This window comes from Haliotis rufescens, unplaced genomic scaffold (assembly GCF_023055435.1).
Source record: "Haliotis rufescens isolate VD_foot unplaced genomic scaffold, xgHalRufe1.0.p SCAF_7, whole genome shotgun sequence".
Lineage (NCBI taxonomy): Eukaryota > Metazoa > Mollusca > Gastropoda > Lepetellida > Haliotidae > Haliotis > Haliotis rufescens.
In genome coordinates, this window is record NW_025964361.1 from 18,645,336 (window position 1) to 18,668,898 (window position 23,563).

A 23,563-nucleotide genomic window follows, 5' to 3' on the forward strand; every position below is an offset into this window, starting at 1 on the left:
CTCTTTCTTATGTGTATCACTTCTAAATGCCTTTCAAAGACTTAATATACATGAACAGTTAAATTTACTGTACACAAGTTTAAACTCTGAAATACCTTCTAAGGAATTTATTTTTTCTTCTAATTCAATCAATTTCTCTAGTGGTTTCACACAAAAACTATATAATCCTAATGATAATATTGTTTTTATAATATTTTTAACATACATGCCAGAGTTCAGCTTTCTCAGTCTTGCAATTTCAAAGGAGAAGATGCTTCGAGTCAAAAATGAAGGTTGAGAGCATTTAATAGCATTAATGGCCATAAGAAGTTTCAGCTTTCAGTGTGGTCAGTATATATCTTGAGCCCAACTACTAGCTTCACACAAATCCATAACATTTGAAAAAAGAGAAAGAGTATTGGCCATAAACAGATTTGTTTACATGGTTACTGTGGCGGCCATATTGAAAACAGGATTCTAACCTTTTGGACAGCCCCTGTTAGGTCTTATTTTCATTGGTCTTATTTTCTGAGGAATTACTGTTTACTTTACCAGGAAATGCATATGGGATATTTTAAGAGCATGGTCATAATGCAAAGCTCGAAATAAGGTCAAAATATTGTGAAAACAGAACTTATGTTGAGACCCAAAACTAACTATACATATACCCAGTTTCATTACCTTTTGAAAAAGAATGTCTGAGTAATGGCCATAAGTTTCAGCTTTTAGTATGGTTGAATTGAAGTGCAAAGGTCAAATGAAGGACAAAATTAATAATATCCCCAAAAACGGACCCATATATTCAGCCCCACTCTTTGTTACACATATACCTATAATGCGAAGTTTCATCTTTTTTGGTCAAGTGGTTTCTGAGGAGATGATGAGAATTTAGGAACAAAGTGCAAAGGTCAAATCAAGGTCAAAATAACAAAAAATATCTCAAATGGAACATATACGTTGAATCCCACAGCTAACTACACATGAACCAATTTACAAAGAAAATGACAGAGTGATGTTCATAATAAGTTTCAGTTTTTAGGGATGAAGTCCAAAGCTCAATTCAAGGTTAAAATTAAATATATCCCCCAAAATGGAACACATATGGTGAGTCTAATCCACTAACCAGGAACTACTAACAAATAAACAAATTTCATTAAATTTTGAACAACAATGGTCAAAAATAGGTTTCTGAATATGGCTACCTCTTGAAAACATTTCGGTGTCATCACTGGTGGGAACAAGCATGCAAAGTTTCAACTTCATTGGTCCAGAAGATTTCTGAGGAGAAGATGTTTACTGATGATGTGTGCCGGATGCCAGACAAACAGGCCATGACACAAGCTCACTTGACTTGCTGCCAGGAGGGCTGAAACTATTCCTATGCCTATTCACATTCAGGTACATAATGTACAAAAATAATGTCATATATTTACTGACAAAGTGTTAAAAGTGTTGACATAAGGTCACAATGGATTTGTCAAAGTGAGCCTAATTCAGCAGAACACATGCTGCCACATTTAATATTTGCTTTTCATGTTTTTCATCTTGTCAACACTAACAAAAACTAACAAAATAACAGGATTGGAAACAGCAACATAAGAAACAAGATCCTATGATTTATTGATTACTGTATTATTTATAGTTGTTTAAGTGTACCTGTCTTCTATAACGAATATAACAAGGCAAAGAGGGAATATGGATTGTGCATCGGCTGTAAGAGGTCAATTTTAATAATCACTTTTGTTCCTAGTTGAATTCTTGGTGAAACTTCAGGTGAATCATCGGTTTAATCAGCCTTGTTTACATTATTTTCAAGCTTCTGTTTTGTCACACCATTCTACCAAGTCAACATCTTACAATACCTATGTTTTGTATAAAAAGTTCTGGGCAAACAGAGCAAGTCATTGAAAGAGGGTGACTGTCTATCATGAAATAAGACTAATAATATGCACACATCATCATGTTCTAGAATACTGCAGGGGCTGACTAGTAAATATAAATGTTAAATGTTTAACAAAGAAAGCAAAATGTGAAAATTCTAGTGTCTGAATTTGTTTTGTTTTTTATTTAAATAATAAAATTAAAGTTTACAAAAGTGTCTTCCCATTATGACTACTGTTTCAATACACATACTTGATGGTTCTGTGACTGCTAATTACTACCTACAACCCCTATTTATACACATACTTGATGGTTCTGTTACTGCTAATTACTACCTACCACCCCTATATATACACATGCTTGATGGTTCTGTTCCTGCTAATTACTACCTACCACCCCTATTTATACACATACTTGCTGGTTCTGTTACTGCTAATTACTACCTACAACCCCTATTTATACACATACTTGATGGTTCTGTTACTGCTAATTACTACCTACCACCCCTATATATACACATGCTTGATGGTTCTGTCACTGCTAATTACTACCTACCACCCCTATATATACACATGCTTGATGGTTCTGTTACTGCTAATTACTACCTACCACCCCTATATATACACATGCTTGATGGTTCTGTTACTGCTAATTACTACCTACCACCCCTATATATACACATGCTTGATGGTTCTGTTACTGCTAATTACTACCTACCACCCCTATATATACACATACTTGCTGGTTCTGTGAATGCTATATTACTACCTACCACCCCTATATATACACATGCTTGATGGTTCTGTTACTGCTAATTACTACCTACCACCCCTATATATACACATACTTGCTGGTTCTGTGAATGCTATATTACTACCTACCACCCCTATATATACACATGCTTGATGGTTCTGTGAATGCTATATTACTACCTACCACCCCTATATATACACATACTTGCTGGTTCTGTGAATGCTATATTACTACCTACCACCCCTATATATACACATGCTTGATGGTTCTGTGAATGCTATATTACTACCTATCACCCCTATTTATGTCTCCAGATGAAATTGGATACCGAGTTGGTGTAGTCAAAATGGGGAACGTACAACACAGATTCCTTGTCATATTCATTTGATTTATTCATTTATTCATGAATTCAGCAAAGTGAAGGAAAGGTTGTGCACTTCTCGTGGAGAACACAAACTCTGCATTTGAAAAAGAGAAAAATTGAGAATAGCTCACGTTATGCAATAATGTCACACAGTGCATAGTGCCCTATTTAATCGGCAAGTTATGGTTTAAACACATCTTGAAATATTTCCTCTACCTTTGAAGCTAGCCACTGTGCACAACATGTCAACAAATTATTAAACAATTAAGTAAGTGCACAATCATTTTCACAAAACAAGTCCAGTTTATCAGCATTATGGGGTCCACTAAGACTGATAAAATGGAATGAAATGTTTGTTAATTTCCTTATTTGTTTCAGATTTATGCCACAATATGATAATGCATTTCTACATTATACTATGCAGTGGTTCATTAAATTTAGTGTTGAGTAATGACCAGCTGCAATTTTAAGAAATTTAAATGTACTCTTTTAATAAGGTTTGTATTTTCAAATCTCCAAATTAATATCGGGACTGCTATTGTGTCAAATGCTGATAACATTCAAAATAGAGGCAAGTTAACTTTTTGTGCTTTCATTAATACTGCAAAAAGAGCTTTTGTCGCATTTTACACTGACATGTTTATTGCTATTGTGAATAGCCGAACAGGTTTCTCAGAAAGGTATTCTCTGTGACTATTGGGAAAATATAGAATATAAGAACAAATAATATATAAAAAATAACATCTCTCATTAGACATTGTTCATGCATATATATATGACCAAAGTAAAGTTGATGACAGGAGTAGTCCATTATTCTATGGGTGGGCTCATTTTACTGTCTTACTTTTCAGTAGTCATAATAGGAATAGTCATATATGGGAGTGAAGTGTTAAAGGAATACCACTGAAAGGCAACACATGGATGAACTGGTGGAAAAGCACATACTGGTTACTTTAGTTCTAACTTCATCAGTGATTGTAAGCACGTTAAAATGTACGTTTAACATATCCTTATAAAAGAATTGACTCAGTTTCACTCACAAAAATCAAAATATAAAATATGCAAGCATTTATCACAAGTGCACCTAACATGATCGACACATAGATAGCCTCACATCGGCAACTGCTATTTGTATCAATCATATTATGTAAGAGAAAAATTCCATATAGAACTTCAGGACTGTTGGGCATGAAACTAGTACTGGCACGTCTGACTAATGGGAGGATAACCTGTTGGGAACTTTTATCTATGTGTGAAAAAGTCTCACTAAGTAGACATATAATGACATAAGTGACTTCTGTAAGTCATTTATGTACAACTGACCTCACTATCTACATTGGAAGGAGCAGTAATCTGAGCTAGGATGCCGGCACTGTCTGTGTCCTGAGGCAGCTGCATTTGCTGTCCAGTGGTCATTGACTGGTGAAAACTGCTGGTCTGTTCTGCAGCTGCCTTCAAATCTCTGGCTTGCTGCAGGAATTTCTGCCCCTTTTCTATCTCCTGCACCAGCAGTTTGACATCTTCTTCTTTCATTTGCCAGTCAGTTTCTGCCAAATCAGTTATCAAGCCTTCACGATTCTCAAAGAATGAGAATGGTTTGTTGGTCTCATATCTGAAATCAATTAATGCATTTTTTCTCAACATTATCATGATGGTAGGGAAATTAAGAAAAAATAATCTTGATTTTAAGAATAGTATCAATTATTCCTCTAATTTTATGGAAGTATGATATCTTTAAATATATGTGAATAAATCAATAAAATATTCACTAAACTAATGCTTCAACTAATAATGTTACATGGCCATACATTTCCTGGGGCGTTTATTTGTACCATTTATAACAAGAGAACAACAAGGAGTGTAAAACTTGTCAAAATGCCTCTGTTACTGTCAATAGGAGGTTACTTCTATTATTTTAAGCACAAAGATCAAAAGAATTAAAATCTGCAGGCATTATTCTTCCACCAACTAAATTTTCTGACATCTCAATATACTAGTTAATACATTAATGCAATGTATTGACAATAAAAATATATTCCATGTGTAGCACTTTGGTTTCCCCAGTAGTTGTTATTATCTGTGAAACAATTTGACTAGTCACCATTTGATATCAACCATCAGTCATCATGAAAAGAAAACAAACACCCTGAAGCCATGCTTCTTGAGAATAAAATCAAAATATTGTCTTTATATATCAAACAATAATTATCATTTTTAATAATTTAAAGAATATCTTTGTCAGAAATCCTGCATTTTGACTGTCATCACACTGTAAAACATTTCAGATTTTCAACAGAAGTTCTCTTCACTATCAACTATCCTGAACTGGTTGTGATACTAATAGTGTCTCCCTCCTTAAGCCTCTTGCATAAACACAGGCTGGCATAGTTAACAGTCTAGTTAATTTAAAAAGAGAAATTAACCTTAAAAAATATCAGTGATTTCCATCCAATTTGAGTCCTATTTCCTTCCAAATACAGTAATTTAGAAGATCCGGCCCTGTCCATTCAATGGACAATGAATCCACATGAAGAGCTCGGTGATCCAGCACCAGGCTGACATAAACAGGGAGCTTGTTGTGGAGACATGTGGTGAACAAGTCCTGATGATGTTTCCCACACCTATGTTATCCATTGAAAGTGTAGAGACCTCGCTGTAGCCACTATCCTCCCCACTGGCAGCATCCGTGTACAGGTGGTGTTTGGCTGCTGGGAATACAATCACAAGCCAATAATGTTGGAGAAAAAAGTTCTAACTTGTCCAAAGTTGACGACCGCATGATAAGTCCATCAATGCCTGGATGGGATGAAGAAGTCTCCCCCTGTAAGTCATGTCTTGTAGGGACATTAGATTCCAGAGTTAAGAAATCCAGCTTCGAAGAATGTAGAAGGGCCAATCTGCCAAATCAGTTACCATCTGCAGCATTTTGAGATAACAATCTTCTGGTGGACAATCTTCTCCTCTGTGAAGCTGGAATCTAGCTCCAATAAATATGATACCCTTTAACTGGCTGAGCTCCTACTTGGTTGGGTGAACCAAGCAGTTGAGATGAGAGAACACATTGTACCCATGTCGAGAATCGAACCCTGGTCTGCGGCATCCTTTTTTTATGGATATGGGTCTTGTCCTGATTGTCCGACCGAAAGTTGTCGATATATCAATACAGATGCACATGGTGGATGAGAGCAAAACTATTCGGTGTTCTAATCTAGATAAAAAGCAAAGGTGCAATGGTTTTCCTGCATCCTGGATGAATTGTTACATCTGATTCCATCTGGAATCTCAATGGGAATAACGGGTACTCATTGTTCAGAACTTTTTCATATTTATTAACATGTACATATTGGACGGTTTCTTTTTGGGTACACAGAAAAGGATACATGGCACACACGGATGATTAGGCCGGTATCAACTCATCACCTTGGCGGTACTTTCAATGTCAAGGACATGATCTTCAGCCTTTTTCCACAACTTCAGGAGTGATTCTTGCAAAAGAAGCAAGTATGAGGGTTTTGACATCTTTCAGCTTGAAGGTTGTGTTATTCTTAGCTATAAACCCTTTGCAGTTGGCCAGTAACCCATTCAATAACCCATCAGTACGCATGGAGACAGGTAGATCGGGTTATGTACAATTGTGTGTTTGGTTCGTTTTGATGGAGCAAGTGATAGCCACACCCTAGCTTGTCTGTCCACTCGATAGCCTGGTTGAGAACCAAAGATGAGTTAGCTGTTTCCCAGAGGCGACGATGGGAACACGACATCCTACATACTTTACCATCTCAAACACAACCGCATCTACCACATTTGGCTTGAGACCTGGCATCAGATGGTGAAGTTCCTCAATCAACTCAGGGAATAAATGTTGATGTTGGCATACTTTTCTGTCGGTGTTAACTACCATTTTATGGTGAAATTGTTTCATGTTTTGTAGGGTATGAGTTTCCTGGCCTTACATGGCTGTCCTGAGTGGAGGATATTCTTTCATCTGTTTGTCCAACGGTTAGTGGTTGTCCTCAACCCTCTCCAACAGTGTAAGTACTTTTGGACCGATCAATGCTGTTCTGGCTGTCCAGACTGGCTTGTCCATTGGGGTCTAACACATCATTCCTTGATGAGACTGCCAGCAGCCAACCTGGGATCTGTACCGCATGGAGTTTAGGATGTAGTTATTTCTGTGACGACTTTGAACCAAAACCTCAAGTCTTGGACCGCTTATGCTGAACAACTGTCTGTATACTTCATGGCAAATGACATATAAAATGCAGAGAAATACCTGAACATTCTATTTCATATCATTGAAGCCAAGACTTACAGACTTATGGGAAATCTCATTTCTCCAGCTAAACCCACAACCAAATCATTCACTAGACTAGTGAACCTAAAGGAAACTCATTACAATCCAAAACCATCGAGGACAGTGCAATGTTTCAAATTTAACAGGTGTTTCCGCCAGTCATGTCAGTCAATATCACTATTTGTTGCAGAACTAAGACACATCCTAGAACATTGCATCTTCCCAAGGCAAGAGAGTTAACTGACTAAAAAAAGTCCAGTTTCCACCCTTGCCGAACTAGCCTGGTATTATGGAGTTACATTTTGGCTGGACTAACGAGTCTATGCATAGTCCAATCAAAATCGCGCACCGAAATCGAAATCCGGTTCGTAAACTGTCGTGCAGATTTCGGTCGATTGCAGGATTTGCAAAGCATATGCACCGCCAACTCGTTGTCAGCAGATATTTTCCAAACCTTTTCACGTTTTTAATCAAGGCGCTCACTTGATTTGATGCATTTCGCGATGTAAGACCCGTTTTATCACAATATAAATCATTGATCAGATCGTCCTGACTGGGAGCCACCATTTTGTGTGAAGCAAACGCAAGTAATATGAGAGGTGGAATCTGATTGGTCCATAGGAGAGGCTTAGAAGCGACAAAACTTGTAATAGCCACTGGTGGCGCTACGATCGAGCCTAGTAATTCGAGCCTAGTTCGGCAAGGGTGGAAACTGGACTTTTAAAGTCAGTAAACTCTCTTGCCTCGGGGAGATGAGAACATTGTGAATATGGCTGTAGTTTGGAAGACATGCTGAGAGATAGCCTTGTTTGTGAAGTGACCTCATTCAACATAGACTACTCTCAGAATCTGATCATAATTTTAAGTAAGCCTTTGACACTGAACCAAAGGGTTTATGTGTGATTCACTTCCCATAAAGACAGGGCAACTGGACCAATAACTATGATACACCATTTGTGTAATGGTTACATGTGATTCCAAAGGCATATGAGCATAAAAAACCTTGCAAATTGCTGAAAATGAATATTCAACTGTTTCTACTTTGTAAATAACAAAAAATAAATATGTAGACCAACAACTCTTAACTTTCAACAGTCCTACATTAACTGCTGTCACAAGAAGAAACGGGAGTACAGGTTAATATTAGAAGTGAGTATCATTCATATGTCCTGCATATTAATCGCCATTCAATATATAGTGCAGGTGGAAGAGCTCCCTGTACTTGTGATATCACAGCATGTCTGTATATTCCTTATGTCTATCATGAGACCTGTTTCTGGAGAAATGTAGCAGTGTAAATTAGAAAAGTATTAAGTTTTCACATAACATATCTTTGACGCATACCAGATACCTCCAAACTTACTTTTCTTTGGTACTCTCAGGCAAAGCATTCCAGACAATCTGATTCAGTCTCCTGAAAATAAACATCTAATGATTATGATTATTAAGACATGTTTTTGGAAGACAAGGTAAAACATGGGCATATGCACAGCTTATTTTCCACAACCACAGCAGCAAACCTAGTAACATAAAATCACATAAAAAGAATCCCAAAAGGTCAACTTAAAGGGACACACAAGAAAAAATACCCATATATACAAAATATACAATTTTGTATATTTGGTATTTCCAAAATATACAATTTTGTATAGTTGGTATTTCCAAAACTATACAATTTTGTATATATGGATAGATTTTACCACTGCTTTATTGAATTTTTTAACTCGTAAGAGGTTTTCTTGGGGTTTGAAACTAATGTTACCGAACAGTATTTTTGCACGTAACAATAACACGTTAATACTATTTCATTATGGCAACTATGTTTGGAGTGTTATGAAATAATTTTTATTTCTTGATGTTGACAGCATTTTAGATAAGAAATAGAACATTTGTGCAGATTTTAGTAACAGATAATGTAAATAATACCGCTGTCTTAATTAGATTGCGGTTTGAAAAAGCACTGTTTGTATAACGAAAGGCTGCTGCTGTTTTAATTAGGTCGGAGTTAGAAAAGCACTGTTTGTTTAACGAAAGGCTGCCGCTGTATAAACTTAATTGGGGTTAGAAAAGCACTGTTTGTATAACGAAAGGCTGCCGCTGTCTTAACTAGGTCGGGGTTAGAAAAGCACTGTATGTATGGGGAAAGGCTGCCGCTGTCTTAACTAAATCGGGGTTAGAAAAAACACTGTTTGTATAGCGAATGACAGACGCTGTCTTAAATAAATCGGGGTTAGAAAAGCACTGGTTGTATAACGAGAGGCTGTCGCTGTCTAAACTAGAATAACCACTAAACGGAATAGCAAGAGAGTAGCCTTTTAGCGATTGTCACGATCATTGCAAAATAATAGATAAAAAATCCATGAATTTAAAATTGTACAAGGAAACATATATAGGAAACACATCGTTGGAATAAATTCCTATTATATTACGTTCACGACATTAGTTCTTGAGTTTTCAAAGTAAAATTTAATATATATGTTTCTGTGATTTCATGTAATGGTGATTCTAAATATGAAATATTGGTTGATATTGTTTGTCAAACAGTTGTACACACCGTCCATTGTGATACTTCTACTTAAGGATGTTTGTTTAGTCAATTGGCATGCGTTCATTGTAAACAAGGATCATTAGTGTGAAAGGATTACTAAGTTTGTCATCCAGTATAATGCATTTCCACGATTAGCATAATTAGAACAGAGTTTGTAATTAGGTACATCCGGACTCCAGTTAATCAAGGCAGCTACATCAGTTGAGAGTGTGAGCAACTGGAGAAGAGGCGAGCAACTCAATGTGATTAATGAATTAGTGGAATTTAAATAAATAAACGAACGCCTGTCGCAAAAATGCTTTCGAACATTGAACACGCACAATCACAGATTTCTATGGTACATTTGAGGGTGAACGTGAACGAAGCCGTGCAGGATGCCTAACAGCGATTTGTCTTCAGAACACACAGTGAGCTCAGGTGAGTTTATTAATGATGATATTTTTATTCATTCATAAATATGGCGATCATGAGCGCTGACACTATATGTGTTCGCAATAGAACATTTGGAAGACTAGACACATATTGATTCACTATATGACTACATCAAATCCAGTATTTGTTTAATGCAACAGGTTTAAAGCATTCAAAATTGTGCTGTATTATAAAATACAATGAGTGTCGCTTCGTCTCCCATGTAAAATACATTAATTATTTGTTTTAAATATAATTTAATATTACTATGAGTTTTACATTATAACTAAAATTATGGAGTCTTGCATGTCGAGCCAACAAACTATTGTACATATTATTCACATTGGAATTTCTGTTTACTGTGTTTGCGGTGGGGTCCAGACAATTCCCCAAAGGGACAATTCCAAATACTACTGCATAAAATATTAATGCTGATTTGGAGAAAATTACCAAATGGATGAAAGTAAGTAAAATTGAATCCAGAGAAAACAGAAGCTTTCTATTTCACGTTAAATTAAAGTCTTCCCAAGTGCAAAACCTAATCTTAAAATGAAAGGAATTAATATTTATGACTTTGGGAATAATATTTCAGTCAGATTCTGATATTGACGAGTTAAAAAGGAAATCCCTATGATTAATTGCCTTAGAAGTCTTAGATACCTTTCTGGTGTCCACCGCCGTAAACCATACTCACTCACTCAGTTAAATAACTCCTTTCACATAAATCATTAGAAGTTATGAACAAGCATATAATGCCCATATTTGGGATAATTGTACCAAGAACAAGAATTAATCCTAGAATGTTTCCACTAAGATTCATTCCGGACGCTGAAATATTGCCGATGAGACGTTAAATTTTAACTCACTCACTCAATACGGACTATACAGACTTTCTGTGGGGCGATAAGGGGTACAGGCCACGAGAAAATATATAGAGAAACTAACACAGCCATTACACCTTTTTACAAGATGGAAAACATCTTTGCTGTTAGTAATTACATTTATAGAAATCAAACCAATATACAGGCTATATGTTGTAGAACAGAATGCTTTGCCAAGTTATTCCTACCTGATACCATTAATAATTTGAATAGTCATCTGATATAGAGGATTATTAAACTTGGACAGTGTGACTTATATACAGTTAAGCCATGATACCAGATTTTGTCACATAATCCTTTATCGCCTCGGACTCGGTTGTAGTGATTTAAACTTCCATCGGCTTAAAAGACAATATATTAAGAAACGATTCGCCTTTCTATTCTAAAGGCTAAGTGAGTTTATATTCAGTGGTTTATGGGAAACAATTTGTCAATTTAACTATTTTGAAATCGGTCCATGTACATCCTACGTTCGGGTGAATTTGCACTAATGTTATAACTTAAGAATTAATTCATATTTTAAAACACGTATTAAGTATTAAACAGTTAAATAGCTTTTCCATCGACCGCACCAAACTGTTGACCAATCGTTTTTCATGTATTCTACGTCAAATAAGATCAGAACACGTGTATAATTACAACATCCCCAGGATACCAATAACAACGAAATGTACAAATTAACAAACATGACCAACATTATTATTTCATGATAATGTAGGTGTCATGCATGTAATTATAGCTATATAAACATATGTTTAATTATTCAGTTTGTGTGAAGTCGGTCATAAATACAAGAAACAGTTGATTCTGAAATTCTTTAATCATGTACTTTTAAGTATATTTTCCCAATATTATGTTATCCCCAAAAGGGCAATTATATTCATGTTATATTTATCAGTCAATTTTTTAATACGAATTTGAACATTTATGCTACTTTGATTTTATAAGACCAATGTTGTTGTTACAGATTCAGGGACCGACTAGGTTCATTACATGTCATAAAAGTGCCGTGACATAATGTGGTGGCCATACATTCTCTAATTAACACCTGTCACAAAGGGACGGGCCATTTGGGTTTGTCCTCAGGGAATGTGTTATGCAATTTGTGTATTCACGAAATAACATTCAACAAGTCGGGTGATTAAGGATTGATGCATTTGTACTTCCTATAAATAAATGAATTACATTATTTTCTTAATCGTGTACGAAATACGCATAATGTCGGAAAGCGCAAGTTAAATCCCCAAATACTGACTTCGTTCCTAAATAAATCACAACCCTCACTTATAATTGTATCACTGTATCACTTTAAATTTTAATGATGTAAATCACGTATCTGTCACTTTTTAATGTAGAATACGTCAGTCACTCAACCAGTTCCACTATTATTTTCCCAAAAGATCAAAGATTAAAAACAGTTATCAAGATTTAATTTCCATATCGTTAGATATATTTAATCTTAACATTGAAACATCTTCATGTATTATTCTGTATTGAATGACATTAGATATATGCTCCTATACCGCCGCTGGTGTCTTAATTTGCAAGAATTAAACATTTAGTTTGCATCCAACCATGCGCGTCCCAAATTATACAGCGTCAAGCTTTCAGAGCTCCAAATAAGTTTTCCAAAGTAGAAATTAAGCAAAATGAATATTTATCAAGTTTCCTTTTGCTAGAACATATGCATGCTGTTATGGTTTTTCCAAAAAAAATCTTCGTTCTCTCTGTTGTTAACAATATTAAAACAACAAGTACTATAAAATATAATACGGAAATATATTACATATCATTTACGCATCCGGCTGCTCACAAAACAATGCTATTAAACAATATTTGTGTCCCAGGGACTGAATACCAATTAGACCAAGCCAGCTCTACAGATACTGACTCTCTCAAAGACAGCAAGCTACATTATACAGTTAATTGAAAACTGTAATCTCAAACATATCTAATGCTACTTCAACACTTTATCATATACTTAGCAGTTGAATATTCTGTAAAATTGAAATTAATCCTCTATTAGTTTACAGTGACGATTCTTGCAGGCTATATAATGCAGGCACGGCCCGTTATGTATCATTCAATCTTTATCTTTCTCACTTTCTTATAAAGGCATAATGATTGATAATCTCTTCTGTTGCAGTGGGAAATGTTAATTTATTGTGAGTAAGGCTAATCCCTTTCTCCAGACATAAATTGATCACTCACCAACAACTGACAAGGGATTACTCCTCGTTAAGGCAATACTAAGTGATACAATATACTGCAGATTAATTAACTAATTAAGGGTTAAATGAGATTGTTTACTCAGAGTGTGATGTAATCCGTTTGATGTCGAATTACAAAGAGTGAATCTTCAAAAAGGGTAAGCATACCCAACACTACCAGTAGCACCTGGCATTCCCAAATAGTGTTGTTCTAATACATCAAGCTATAATACTGACACGTTGCTTAAGGGTTATCGGAATAAATTTGAATTTGATTTTCACATATTCTCCTCCATTGCTCATGAGCATATACATGGATATACATACATATGCATTATAAATTTGAAATGCAATTGTAAATAAAGTTGTTGTTTTTCTTCAGAAGAGTCGTAACCGAGTCCTCGGGATACGCCATCGCAACCTTCCCGTCCAGAAGAAACAGAGGTACGAGGACGCATTAAAGATAGCTCAGTTGATGCCCTCCGAGGAAAGTAACTATGACGAAGACGGCATAAAGACTTTTTACAGTACGACCAAAGAACTGCGAGTCGACGGAACTGCAGATGGCGAAGAGGCTCGCAGATGAGACATACATTAAGAAGCTGGACAGTACAGCAGCTTTCCCTAAGGCAAGATGTGTCCGTTGACCACCATCCAAAAACCCATTCCCTGACATGAAGAAGGATATGTCATGGGTCAATACCGAGTATGGAATCCCGTGGTGTGGTGTGGTGTGGTGTGGTGTGGTGTGGTGTGGTGTGGTGTGTGTAACGTAATATATGTGGGTGGGTTAGTGACTGAATTTGCGGATGTGTGTGTTCGGTGTACTTCTATGGGGGGGGTGATGCGTATTTTGTCTCAAAAGCCAAAATGGTTGGTTGTTTAAATAGTGACACTTTAATAAACTATTCTTCTTCTTCTTCTTTTTGTTCATTGTCAAAATGCTGTGTATTACTTCCCAGACTGATGACATGTGTTATCATTTTTTATCTTCAAATATCACGATGTGCCCACTGATACCGTCATTATGTTGATTGCCTGATTGTTTAGAACTATCAGTCGCGATATGTTATATGATTGCTTTGTATAACATCGGCATGCTGTTCACTTTCATTGGGACTGGATGCTTTGCACAATAGCGATAGTATCTCACTGTTAATTATTTTTTTATCATTTGCATTTACATAAGTAAAGAACATATCAATTTAATCTGAATACGTCAATGTGTCAATTTCTTGTTCTAAAAGTACAGGTATAAGTATTCATATTCGACTTCTTATCATTTGTATTTGTAAGAATTTTTTAAAATTTTCTTGCGCCTGTTGTACATTACATTTATGGTCATAGTTTGTTGACTTTGCTAACAATATTAGACTGAGCCCCAAGAAATGTTTTGAACATTTGATTGCATTTTAAGCAATTTTGTGCCGTCTGGACAATATTCATACCAACAAATGTAACAGTGGCAAAATTAAAAAAAAAAAGATGGCGGATGTAAAATTTCGGAGTTAAATCAGTACTTTTAAAAAATCGGGAATAGTTTCTGCGCACCCGGCCACCTGGGTTCCAGCCACTAATGCCTAAGTCCACTTTTGCCTACAAATAAATAAAACAGTGTGGAATAAATCCTACACAATGAAAACAACATACCCATGCTAGGAATGAACTCTTTGAAATTTCTTTGAAATCATCAAATATCTGCTGGTGTATATACTATAAGAACTAATGCAATGATGCAGAAATGATGCACTGATAGTAGGTGTCGCTGAAAATCACTGGTGCATGACTTTGTTTATTGTAGGCCGTAGGCATTAGTGGATGTAGGCATTAGTGGACGAGGACGCCACCTGGGAGCAATACTGCCACAAACGTGCAATGTCCCTTTCCCCATGTTGAAGCATATTGAGAAAAGCATACCTTTGTACTTATTATCTTTTGTAAAACATAAAACATTAATACAACATATATCCCCGTGTTATGGGTTTTCGGACGCTGAATAAACATTCATAGTTTTTTCACATGAACAACTGTAAAACATCTCATTCACTTATAAAAGACAACTTTATCATAAAAAAAGTCATTATTGGATTATTAACAATTTCTGTGTGACACCTCTTCCCCCCCACCCCCTCCCGTTATAGTGCAAGTATTCAGGATAGAAAACGTATGATGTCCGGAAATGATCCCATGATTGTGTGATGAATAATAATAAAGGCAGGTTTGATGCTGAAAACTCGAAAACAGGACAATCCGCAACGGTTGTCCGGCAACACAATATTTTCGGAGTATTTTTAAAAAAATATCTTTCATTATATTTTGAAGAGGATTTTTCCAAGGACTGCCGTTTTTAAAAAAACCGCGATTTTCCGCGTTCCGCCTAGATTTGACATTATAACAATGTTTTCCCTACAATTAAACCGACACCTCAGAACAAACCAAATTCAACACTTTAAATTAATAATAAAATAGTTTTCATCCTCTGTGCAATCCACACTGTTGGCTAATCTGCCATGTGCACGAGAGCATGTTACAAATCACATCGCGGCCTCCCCGTACAAACGAATCCAAGCTCAGCACAAATTGATTTCAACACTTTCAAAACAGAAGTCACCGCCAATGCAATCACCCCCGACAGCTAATCCTCTCTGTGCATTTGACCATAAAGTCTACTCACATACCAAGCACCGCGGCAGGAAAAGTACCAGACGCCTCAATCGCTTACCCGTCAATATCATTGCAAGGAGAGTATGTACTCCCGCTAACAGTGTGGAGTACTAATTAAACATTCCAGTAATGTTACACGCCACTATATCAGTTTTTTTGTAACTTGCTGATACTATTTTGCACATACAAAACAATTATCCTCCCTTACAAACATATACAAAGAAACACAGTGCTCAACTTTAAACACTTCAATTTGCATATATATATAATAATTATACACAAATACATATATACAAATTTGTATATTTTTGTATATGTCGTATATACAAACTTGTATCATCATTCCAATCTTGTATATCCTTTGGAAATATCATCTTTCCAAAGGATATACAAGCTTGTATATGTGGATTTTTTTGCAGTGACAGTACATTGACAGTTCTCTGTGTTTTAAACCATGCATGACATAAATTCTGAGTGTGACGTCAGTTCTCAAACTAAAACAAGTGGAGAGAGAGAGAAAATTGAAAGAATTAGAAATTTAAAAAGAAAAAGAGAGAAATTCAGAGAGAGAAAGAGAAGAAAATAAATGGTAGGAAAGAGTTCAAATTAAGAGAATTGGAATTTCAAACATAATTCCCTTAAACATGCTCAAATTTCCTTTGCTGAGACAAGAAATGTCAGATAAGTTCCTCCTTTTCAACTGTAATAGGCACCAAAATCCTAACATCTATAAAAGGTGCCCAGTGACAGTAGAACCTTATAAATTGGTGACAAAAGGTTTGATATTTTACTTTGTTGCTTTGTGTTGTGTTCTCTTCTCTATGCGCAGTATTCTTTTGTCTATATGTTCTATGAGGCTCTTGACCGGGTTATCAACTCTAATTCATAGATAAAACACAAAGAGTGATGTTTGATTTAAAGTATACTTTAACAACAACAAAAGGGTGCAACCCTTCATCAGCTTCATTACGCAGAAAAATCCTACCTATTTTTCCCCCACATACAACTTACTCTTGTATTTTATATAGTACAACCACCCCTTTAACTCCCATAATAAAATATCCCAGAATAAACCTGTTTTATTCATATGCTTATTCTCCCCCACCCATAGCTAACATTAACCTAGTAACATTATCCCAAACAATAACAGTAATAACTAACGAAAAGTGAACAGATCTTGATTCAAGACCTGAGAGTCGACTGCATACTTTACCAGATGCTGGTGAAAGGACGACTGATAATTCCCTTACTTACTTACTTAGGTTGGAGATTTTATATGCGCTTTCTGACTGCAAGCGAATGTCGCACACAGGCCCGTCAGACCATTTAGTGTAGTTTGCGAAAGTGGAAGAAAGGGGGAAGTGCAACCCAGGAGGGAGGTTTAGGTGTTGCTTATATTATAATTTTGAGTTTTTGAGATTTGGAATGGATGCCAATGTGGGAAGTGAACTAAGGGAGCTGTGTGTGGTGGATGGTTGTTGGATTATGTAGTTTTTATTTGACATGTGTATTTGGAGTTTAGATGTGGTTAATTAGTCCTGTTTTAATTAGATATATAAGTTTTGTGAGTTATTTAGTGGGTTAAGGATTGACTCTAGAGTCAGTCTGGCATTTAGGTTTAGAGTGGTTTGTTGTGTTGCTCTGTGTATTTGGTAGTGTGTGCAGTGGATGAGTGCGTGTTCTGGGGTTTCTTGTTGGGTGCAGTGTGGGCATGTTCCTGTTGTGTGTAGTTTAGCTATTTTCCGGTGATTGTTTAATTTAGTATGGCCTGTCCCAAGGTAGTCTTATATAGCCCACACGCAGACCCAAGCTCCTCACAGTGATATCCCGTTCGCGGAGCTCTCTATACTACCGCTGCCACCAGTCAAAACTCCCCCAAGTGATAGATGACCACAACCATGCTTGGAGTTGAACTCGCAGCCGATTGACCGTTATGTTTACAAACAAGTGATGACTGTCGTTACGCCAAATACACTTATCCCTGCTTATTTACTTTCTTTGTTTATCACTTTAAATTTTTATTTCATTACATCTATCATGTAATTGATAAAGTAAGAATGTAAGAGAGAAGTTGGTTGATTTTCCGTTAGTTAGCAATCTCGAACCAATCTGATTATACAAACAACAAAGTAAATTCATCTGGAAAACATGGTCAGTCGTAAACCTTTTCAAAATGAACTATGATGGCATTCCCAAACACATAATCAAAAGTATGAACGAGACTACATTTGGGGTTAGAGGGCAAATTCCAAGATTCTTGTAATGGCTGCACCCACACTGGTGGCAGCAATGTTACCGAGAGTGTAAAGAAGGTGTCACCCGCTGGGAAGGAGCTTGGCGCAGACCATGTGCCCGGGAAAATGGCCACAACCAATGAACATGCTCCTTACATCTCGGCTCTCTCAATCATAGCTGCCGGCTAGCCGAGCATGCAAGTAGTGTGACATTGTCATGTCTCCCTTGATACTAATGCCCGCGTGAGCATAAGTTACTACAACAAGGATTACATAGATAGGTACTACATCAACCACCCAAAATGCACTTAAACTAACCCACCCATCGAAATATTTCAATTTACCCACCAAAATCCAGAGTAAACCACACAACTTTGAGAAGGTTGCAACAAATTTGAAATGGTTTCAAGTGCAATGGGTAATGCTTAGGCAAAGTGTTTGGATGGACAGAGTTTTCTTAGAGGATATTGCAAGAGTTACTGGTGAACCTCTTCATTTCGTTGATCTGGAGTCACATCTGGTGTCAGGTTTGGTGAAAGTTGGTATCAAGAAACCCAGTTCAAAGCATTGACTTGCTTGCTGGTAATGACTTTAGTGGGGTCCAAGATTTGGGCTGATCTCCTTTCCCTAGGATTTGCTTCCTATGAATCGGCGATGTTTCTGGTCAAAGGAACAAGAGGTGTCTTCTGGACAGGTAGGTTTATCCTTCCACCTGAAGGTTTGAAAACAATCCTTACCGGATGGGACATAGTTCTTTGAAGTGGCGCCCATGAAGGTGTAACGATTTTAGCAGTTGCTTTGTCTTCGCAAGTGATCGGAAACCGAACGATCTACGACTAGCATTCTGACAGGATCGGGTGTCATCGGCCAAGAGTCGTAGACACTGATTGGCTAGGCTGAAGAGCAAAGAAAGCCAGTCCCTGATTGGATATACAAGCTGTCGTTTCTGCATAAAAATCACGCTTCATGACTTGGTAGGCGGCCATTGAGAAGGCAGGTTAGCGTGGCTGGAAGGTTACTGGAGAGGGGACATTTTGTCGCCCTTAGGGTGTGTTGGTGGCTTAAGGTAATATATTTAGTCATGGCTCACTTCTAGACATGTTATTGAAATGATGTAGGATGTAAATTGTCGCATTATTATTTTGTAACACTCGCTGTCATCTCGAGTAACTGTCGGGGAAATACTTGACCTATCATTCTATTTAACACGTGCTAGGTTAGATAGATCTTTTTCAACCTGCCATTCCTATATTATTGAGTCAGAGCAGTGTTTGTTATATCATAGCTTGTTTTTGTATGAGAATGTTATTTCAATAAACTATATGTAAATCTGCTCCGATGTTGTACTTTAGTTCCCTGAGTCAAGCTGCTTTGAGCAATGGATTCGGACAGCCCGTAATTAGGGTTTAATTCAAGAACCTATTTCTATTTATGTACGAGCGTTGAGGTCGTTCAGGACTCGCGCAACGTTACAAAGGCATGGTCCAAGGTCGACTCTCGTGGTCTTTTGGCTTGAAAGGTCAAGATATGCACCTTTACAGGCAGGATGATTGTGGAAAATTGAAATCGTTGTCATTCCGTCGGACACCCTCTATAATCTTATCGCTTTATCGCTGAAAAGACAAAGGGGAGTGACAGTGTGCACCATAATCAACTTCTGAGGTTCTTCTGAGACAGCTCCAGATCTCACTTGAGCGAACAGATGTTGATGCTCAACAAAATCAGGATATCCAAGCTTGCATGGATAGCAGGTCTTTTTGCATCTTGACAATAGCAACCAATAGGCTATGGGTGAGCCCAACTTGATCTGTCCTGGTAAAGACTGGGGAATCCCCAGCAATACCTTCATAGGAATCCAACAAAAGAGTATTTGGGTGCTTCAGCTTTGGAAAAAGTATTCGTTAATCACATTGGAGTTTTTTAAAGTTTTCCCAGGTTTGATTGAAACTTGTGACATATAACAAGGTTGGTTGGTTGGTTTGTTGTTTAACGCCACACTCAGCAATATTCCAGCTATGTGACGGTGGTCTGTAAATAATCGAGTCTGGACCAGACAATCCAGTGATTAATATCATGAGCATCGACCGACGCAATTGGGATCGATGACATGCATCAACCAAGTCAGCGAGCCTGACCACCCGTCCCGTTAGTCGCCTTTTACGACAAGCATAGTCGCCTTTTACGACAAGCATGGGTTGCTGAAGATCTATTCTACCCCGGATCTTCACGGGTCGACATATAACTAGGACAGGGAAGTGTCTTACACATGTGTGACGATGCAGAAGGGTTGTGACATCCAGCATATTCCAACATTTGAGGTGAAATGTCTTCCTCCACTTTAGGTCTCAGACCTCTCAGACAAAAAGGTCAGAAAACGAGTGACATGGCTAATAATCAACTGGTAGAGAACCATCAGAGTCAAACCTGCCACTAAGTGCAGAATCTGAATCTAACAAGCCAGTCTCGACACGAAGACTGTAACCCTTGAGTGACCTTCATTCATCATATCACTGTCGCCATGGTGATCTCCTTATGGCTTTTTATCCAACAGGTGCCAACTTGCAAGCAAGTATTTCTCCCAAGTATGAAAGTGCTGACTGGTATCTTGCATGCAGCAGTGGCTAACAGGATCCTCATGAGGTGGCTGACTGGCTGTCAAAAGCCCACCGACGGTGCTGGTGATGGTTTTCAGATACCAGTAGTTTCATGTGGGCACGCATTAGTTCCAAGTCCCAAGTCCCTAGCAGTAGGGGACTCCCGAAGCTGTTTCCTTTTACACATGCTGTCCATGCAGTATCCATGGGGATCCTGTACAATCGTTGGCTGACGTCAGCAAAGGAGTGGGAAGTAACAGTTCCTGAAGATTCCTGTCCGGGCTAATTTGGAACATCTATGCGGAACATGAAGACTGCTGTAAGTCGAGAGCAAGAGAGATTGTCACTGAGTGTACTGATGGGGACAGGCTCGAAACGACCACAGTCCAGCTCTTGTGACTCTTGTTTCAAGATCCCATCATAGACGTGTGGCCTCTTGGCCAGGGATGCTTCTGAGTATGTGCTTTCTTTAAGGACTCGACCTTGGCAAACAAGGCTTTGTGTCTACTGTCGGACATCTTCACCATGTCCTGCTTCTGTTTCATGAACTGTTCAAAGATGCTCATGGACAATGGGAGTGTCAGGTCTGGTAGAGTTGAGGCGTTTATTGGTAAGGCCATTTTCTTCACCGCTTACTTATGTCATGCTTTTTGCGAGGCCGCCATCATATTGTTGAAGTTTGACTGCGACAAAGAGGAGCACTGCTCATACCTTTTATCCTCCCCTCATGCCAGTTCCCTGCATCTCCAACAGTCATGAACTCACAACACGTCTACCTGTCTACTTACATCAATATTCTTTAGCAATACAAAATTTTTTTTTATGGATAATTACTTATAAATTTAAAAGCAACAAAAACTGAAGATATTACTCAGCCTATTAAATATGTGATAGATTTTTAGATGTTCTCTCTAGCACAAAGGAAAGAAGGGGGGTTTTCTTGCCTTGCACAAGCAGAATGTTTCTGAGAAGCAAGATGCTATTACTGGCACAACTAGTGACAGTGAAGAGAACTTATTTTGAAAATCAGTTCTCGCAAAAATTATTTGCCAAAGGTGTAATAGAGGTTTGTATCAGCAGAATTATATGTGTTGCAGAGTTATTACCCTTCTGTTGGGAGTGGATACTTTTTGGCATTGAACTTTTGATGTCAAAGAAAAATTCAGATTGATTCATGGCAGTTGTATTAAGACTGAAAAAGGAAGGCGAAAAAGATTCACCGGACTTAGAAAAGGATATAAAATCCTTTCTCAAGAGCTATACATACCCATGATATTGGTCAATGGCCTGTCTAACCTGTTCTTGATACTTATTCAGGTCAACAGCATTTGGGCTGACCAATCGTATCTCCTGTCTGCTGCGGTTTGAAACATGAGCCAAAGGAATTATCTGAAAATGAATAAAAACATTTTCTGACAAATGGTCAAGCTTCTTCCTGAGCTAATATCTCCTGTTCTTACCAAAACTTTGTCACTGTCATAAAATTTAATGAAAGGGTAGATATAAGTAACTTGACTGAATTTGAACCAGGTACATGACATGAGAACCTAGATACACAAGTCAACACCAGGTTGCCCTTATCTCTATCAATTTATCAAAATTGAAACGTATGAACTAGTCTGAATAAATAAAATCTCAAATCTCTGATGACTGTGTCATGATTTTTAATGCAGTTAGTTCTTACTAGCTGCTTACTTGTTACAGTAATTTTGTGGCAATATCATCAATGGGAACTGCATCAATTGGATTATCATTGGTTGGATAATCTAAAGATCATGACGTGACATGGTGATCAACTTCAGCGATAGATGAAGCTATAGTACAGTATATAGATACAGTACATAATCCATAATCCACAGTTTGATGACGTCAAACATGTAAAATTACACATAACACAGGGATAAGTATTGTAGTATGGTAAATAAATCTTATAGGTATTGAGTATGTTCAAAGTTTGATGTTGTTAAGGCAATGAAGGGTTGGTCAAGGCACAAATTTGAATTAACCATAATCACCAAACATGTGCAAGGCATTCACAATGGAGAAGGAGACAGTTTGTCACGGCTGAACTTGCAGTATGAATGGCAGCTGCATCCAAACTTACTCAAACTCATGAATCACATCAGGGGGCCTCACCACGTGGACAGGTCACTTCACACACATGTACATCAGTAGGTTCTTAGACCCGTTAACATCAGGCATAAATTGGTTAGCGCAACAGGATAGGGGTGAGCTAAACAATTTTGTGAGACCACCATTCAGGATGATTCCACAGATCCTGGACACACTTGAGACCCACGGAGGTCACCCTACACTAGTAGCACTGCTGTGGAAAAGTCAGCAATGGTTCAGAAAGCTGACAAATATGCTTGTGTTTCAACCATTCAAACTTTCCAATTCACAACAAAACTTCCCTGTGAGGAATGCAACGCCATGCAGAACCATGCAAGAACTTCCGATGGAAATTGTTTGCCTCAAGAATTTATGGCCACAGAGACTCTTGTTGGAGGGCTTTGTCAGTTCAGTGCAGAGCAGAGTTACCCCTCTGTCTGGCCAATAGTACATTAGAGTCATACAAGAGGCTGACAAATTGAATGTATTTTGTAAGAAAATTGGTGCCCCATTCTCTCACGTTCCATCAACTACTTTCAGGGAATTTCTCTGTGTTATTACAGATAAATCACAATGGCCTGCATAACAGATAAAGTCTGCCATAGCAGCATCAAAGTGTCTCTGTGAGACAATGAGGA

General features: G+C 37.5%; 1 protein-coding gene across 1 annotated transcript in view; it reads right to left on the reverse strand.

The window, feature by feature from the left end:
• The window catches only part of LOC124113291 (von Willebrand factor A domain-containing protein 3B-like), a 464,410-nt gene that overhangs the window by 188,398 nt on the left and 252,449 nt on the right, over positions 1-23,563 (reverse strand). Inside the window, exons 19-21 of the mRNA XM_046473587.2 lie at positions 22,081-22,202; positions 8,635-8,685; positions 4,301-4,589 (exon numbers count right to left, since the gene is read on the reverse strand). Of these exons, the coding sequence (XP_046329543.2) occupies positions 4,301-4,589; positions 8,635-8,685; positions 22,081-22,202 (462 nt within the window). The remainder of the gene's footprint in view (positions 1-4,300; positions 4,590-8,634; positions 8,686-22,080; positions 22,203-23,563) is intronic.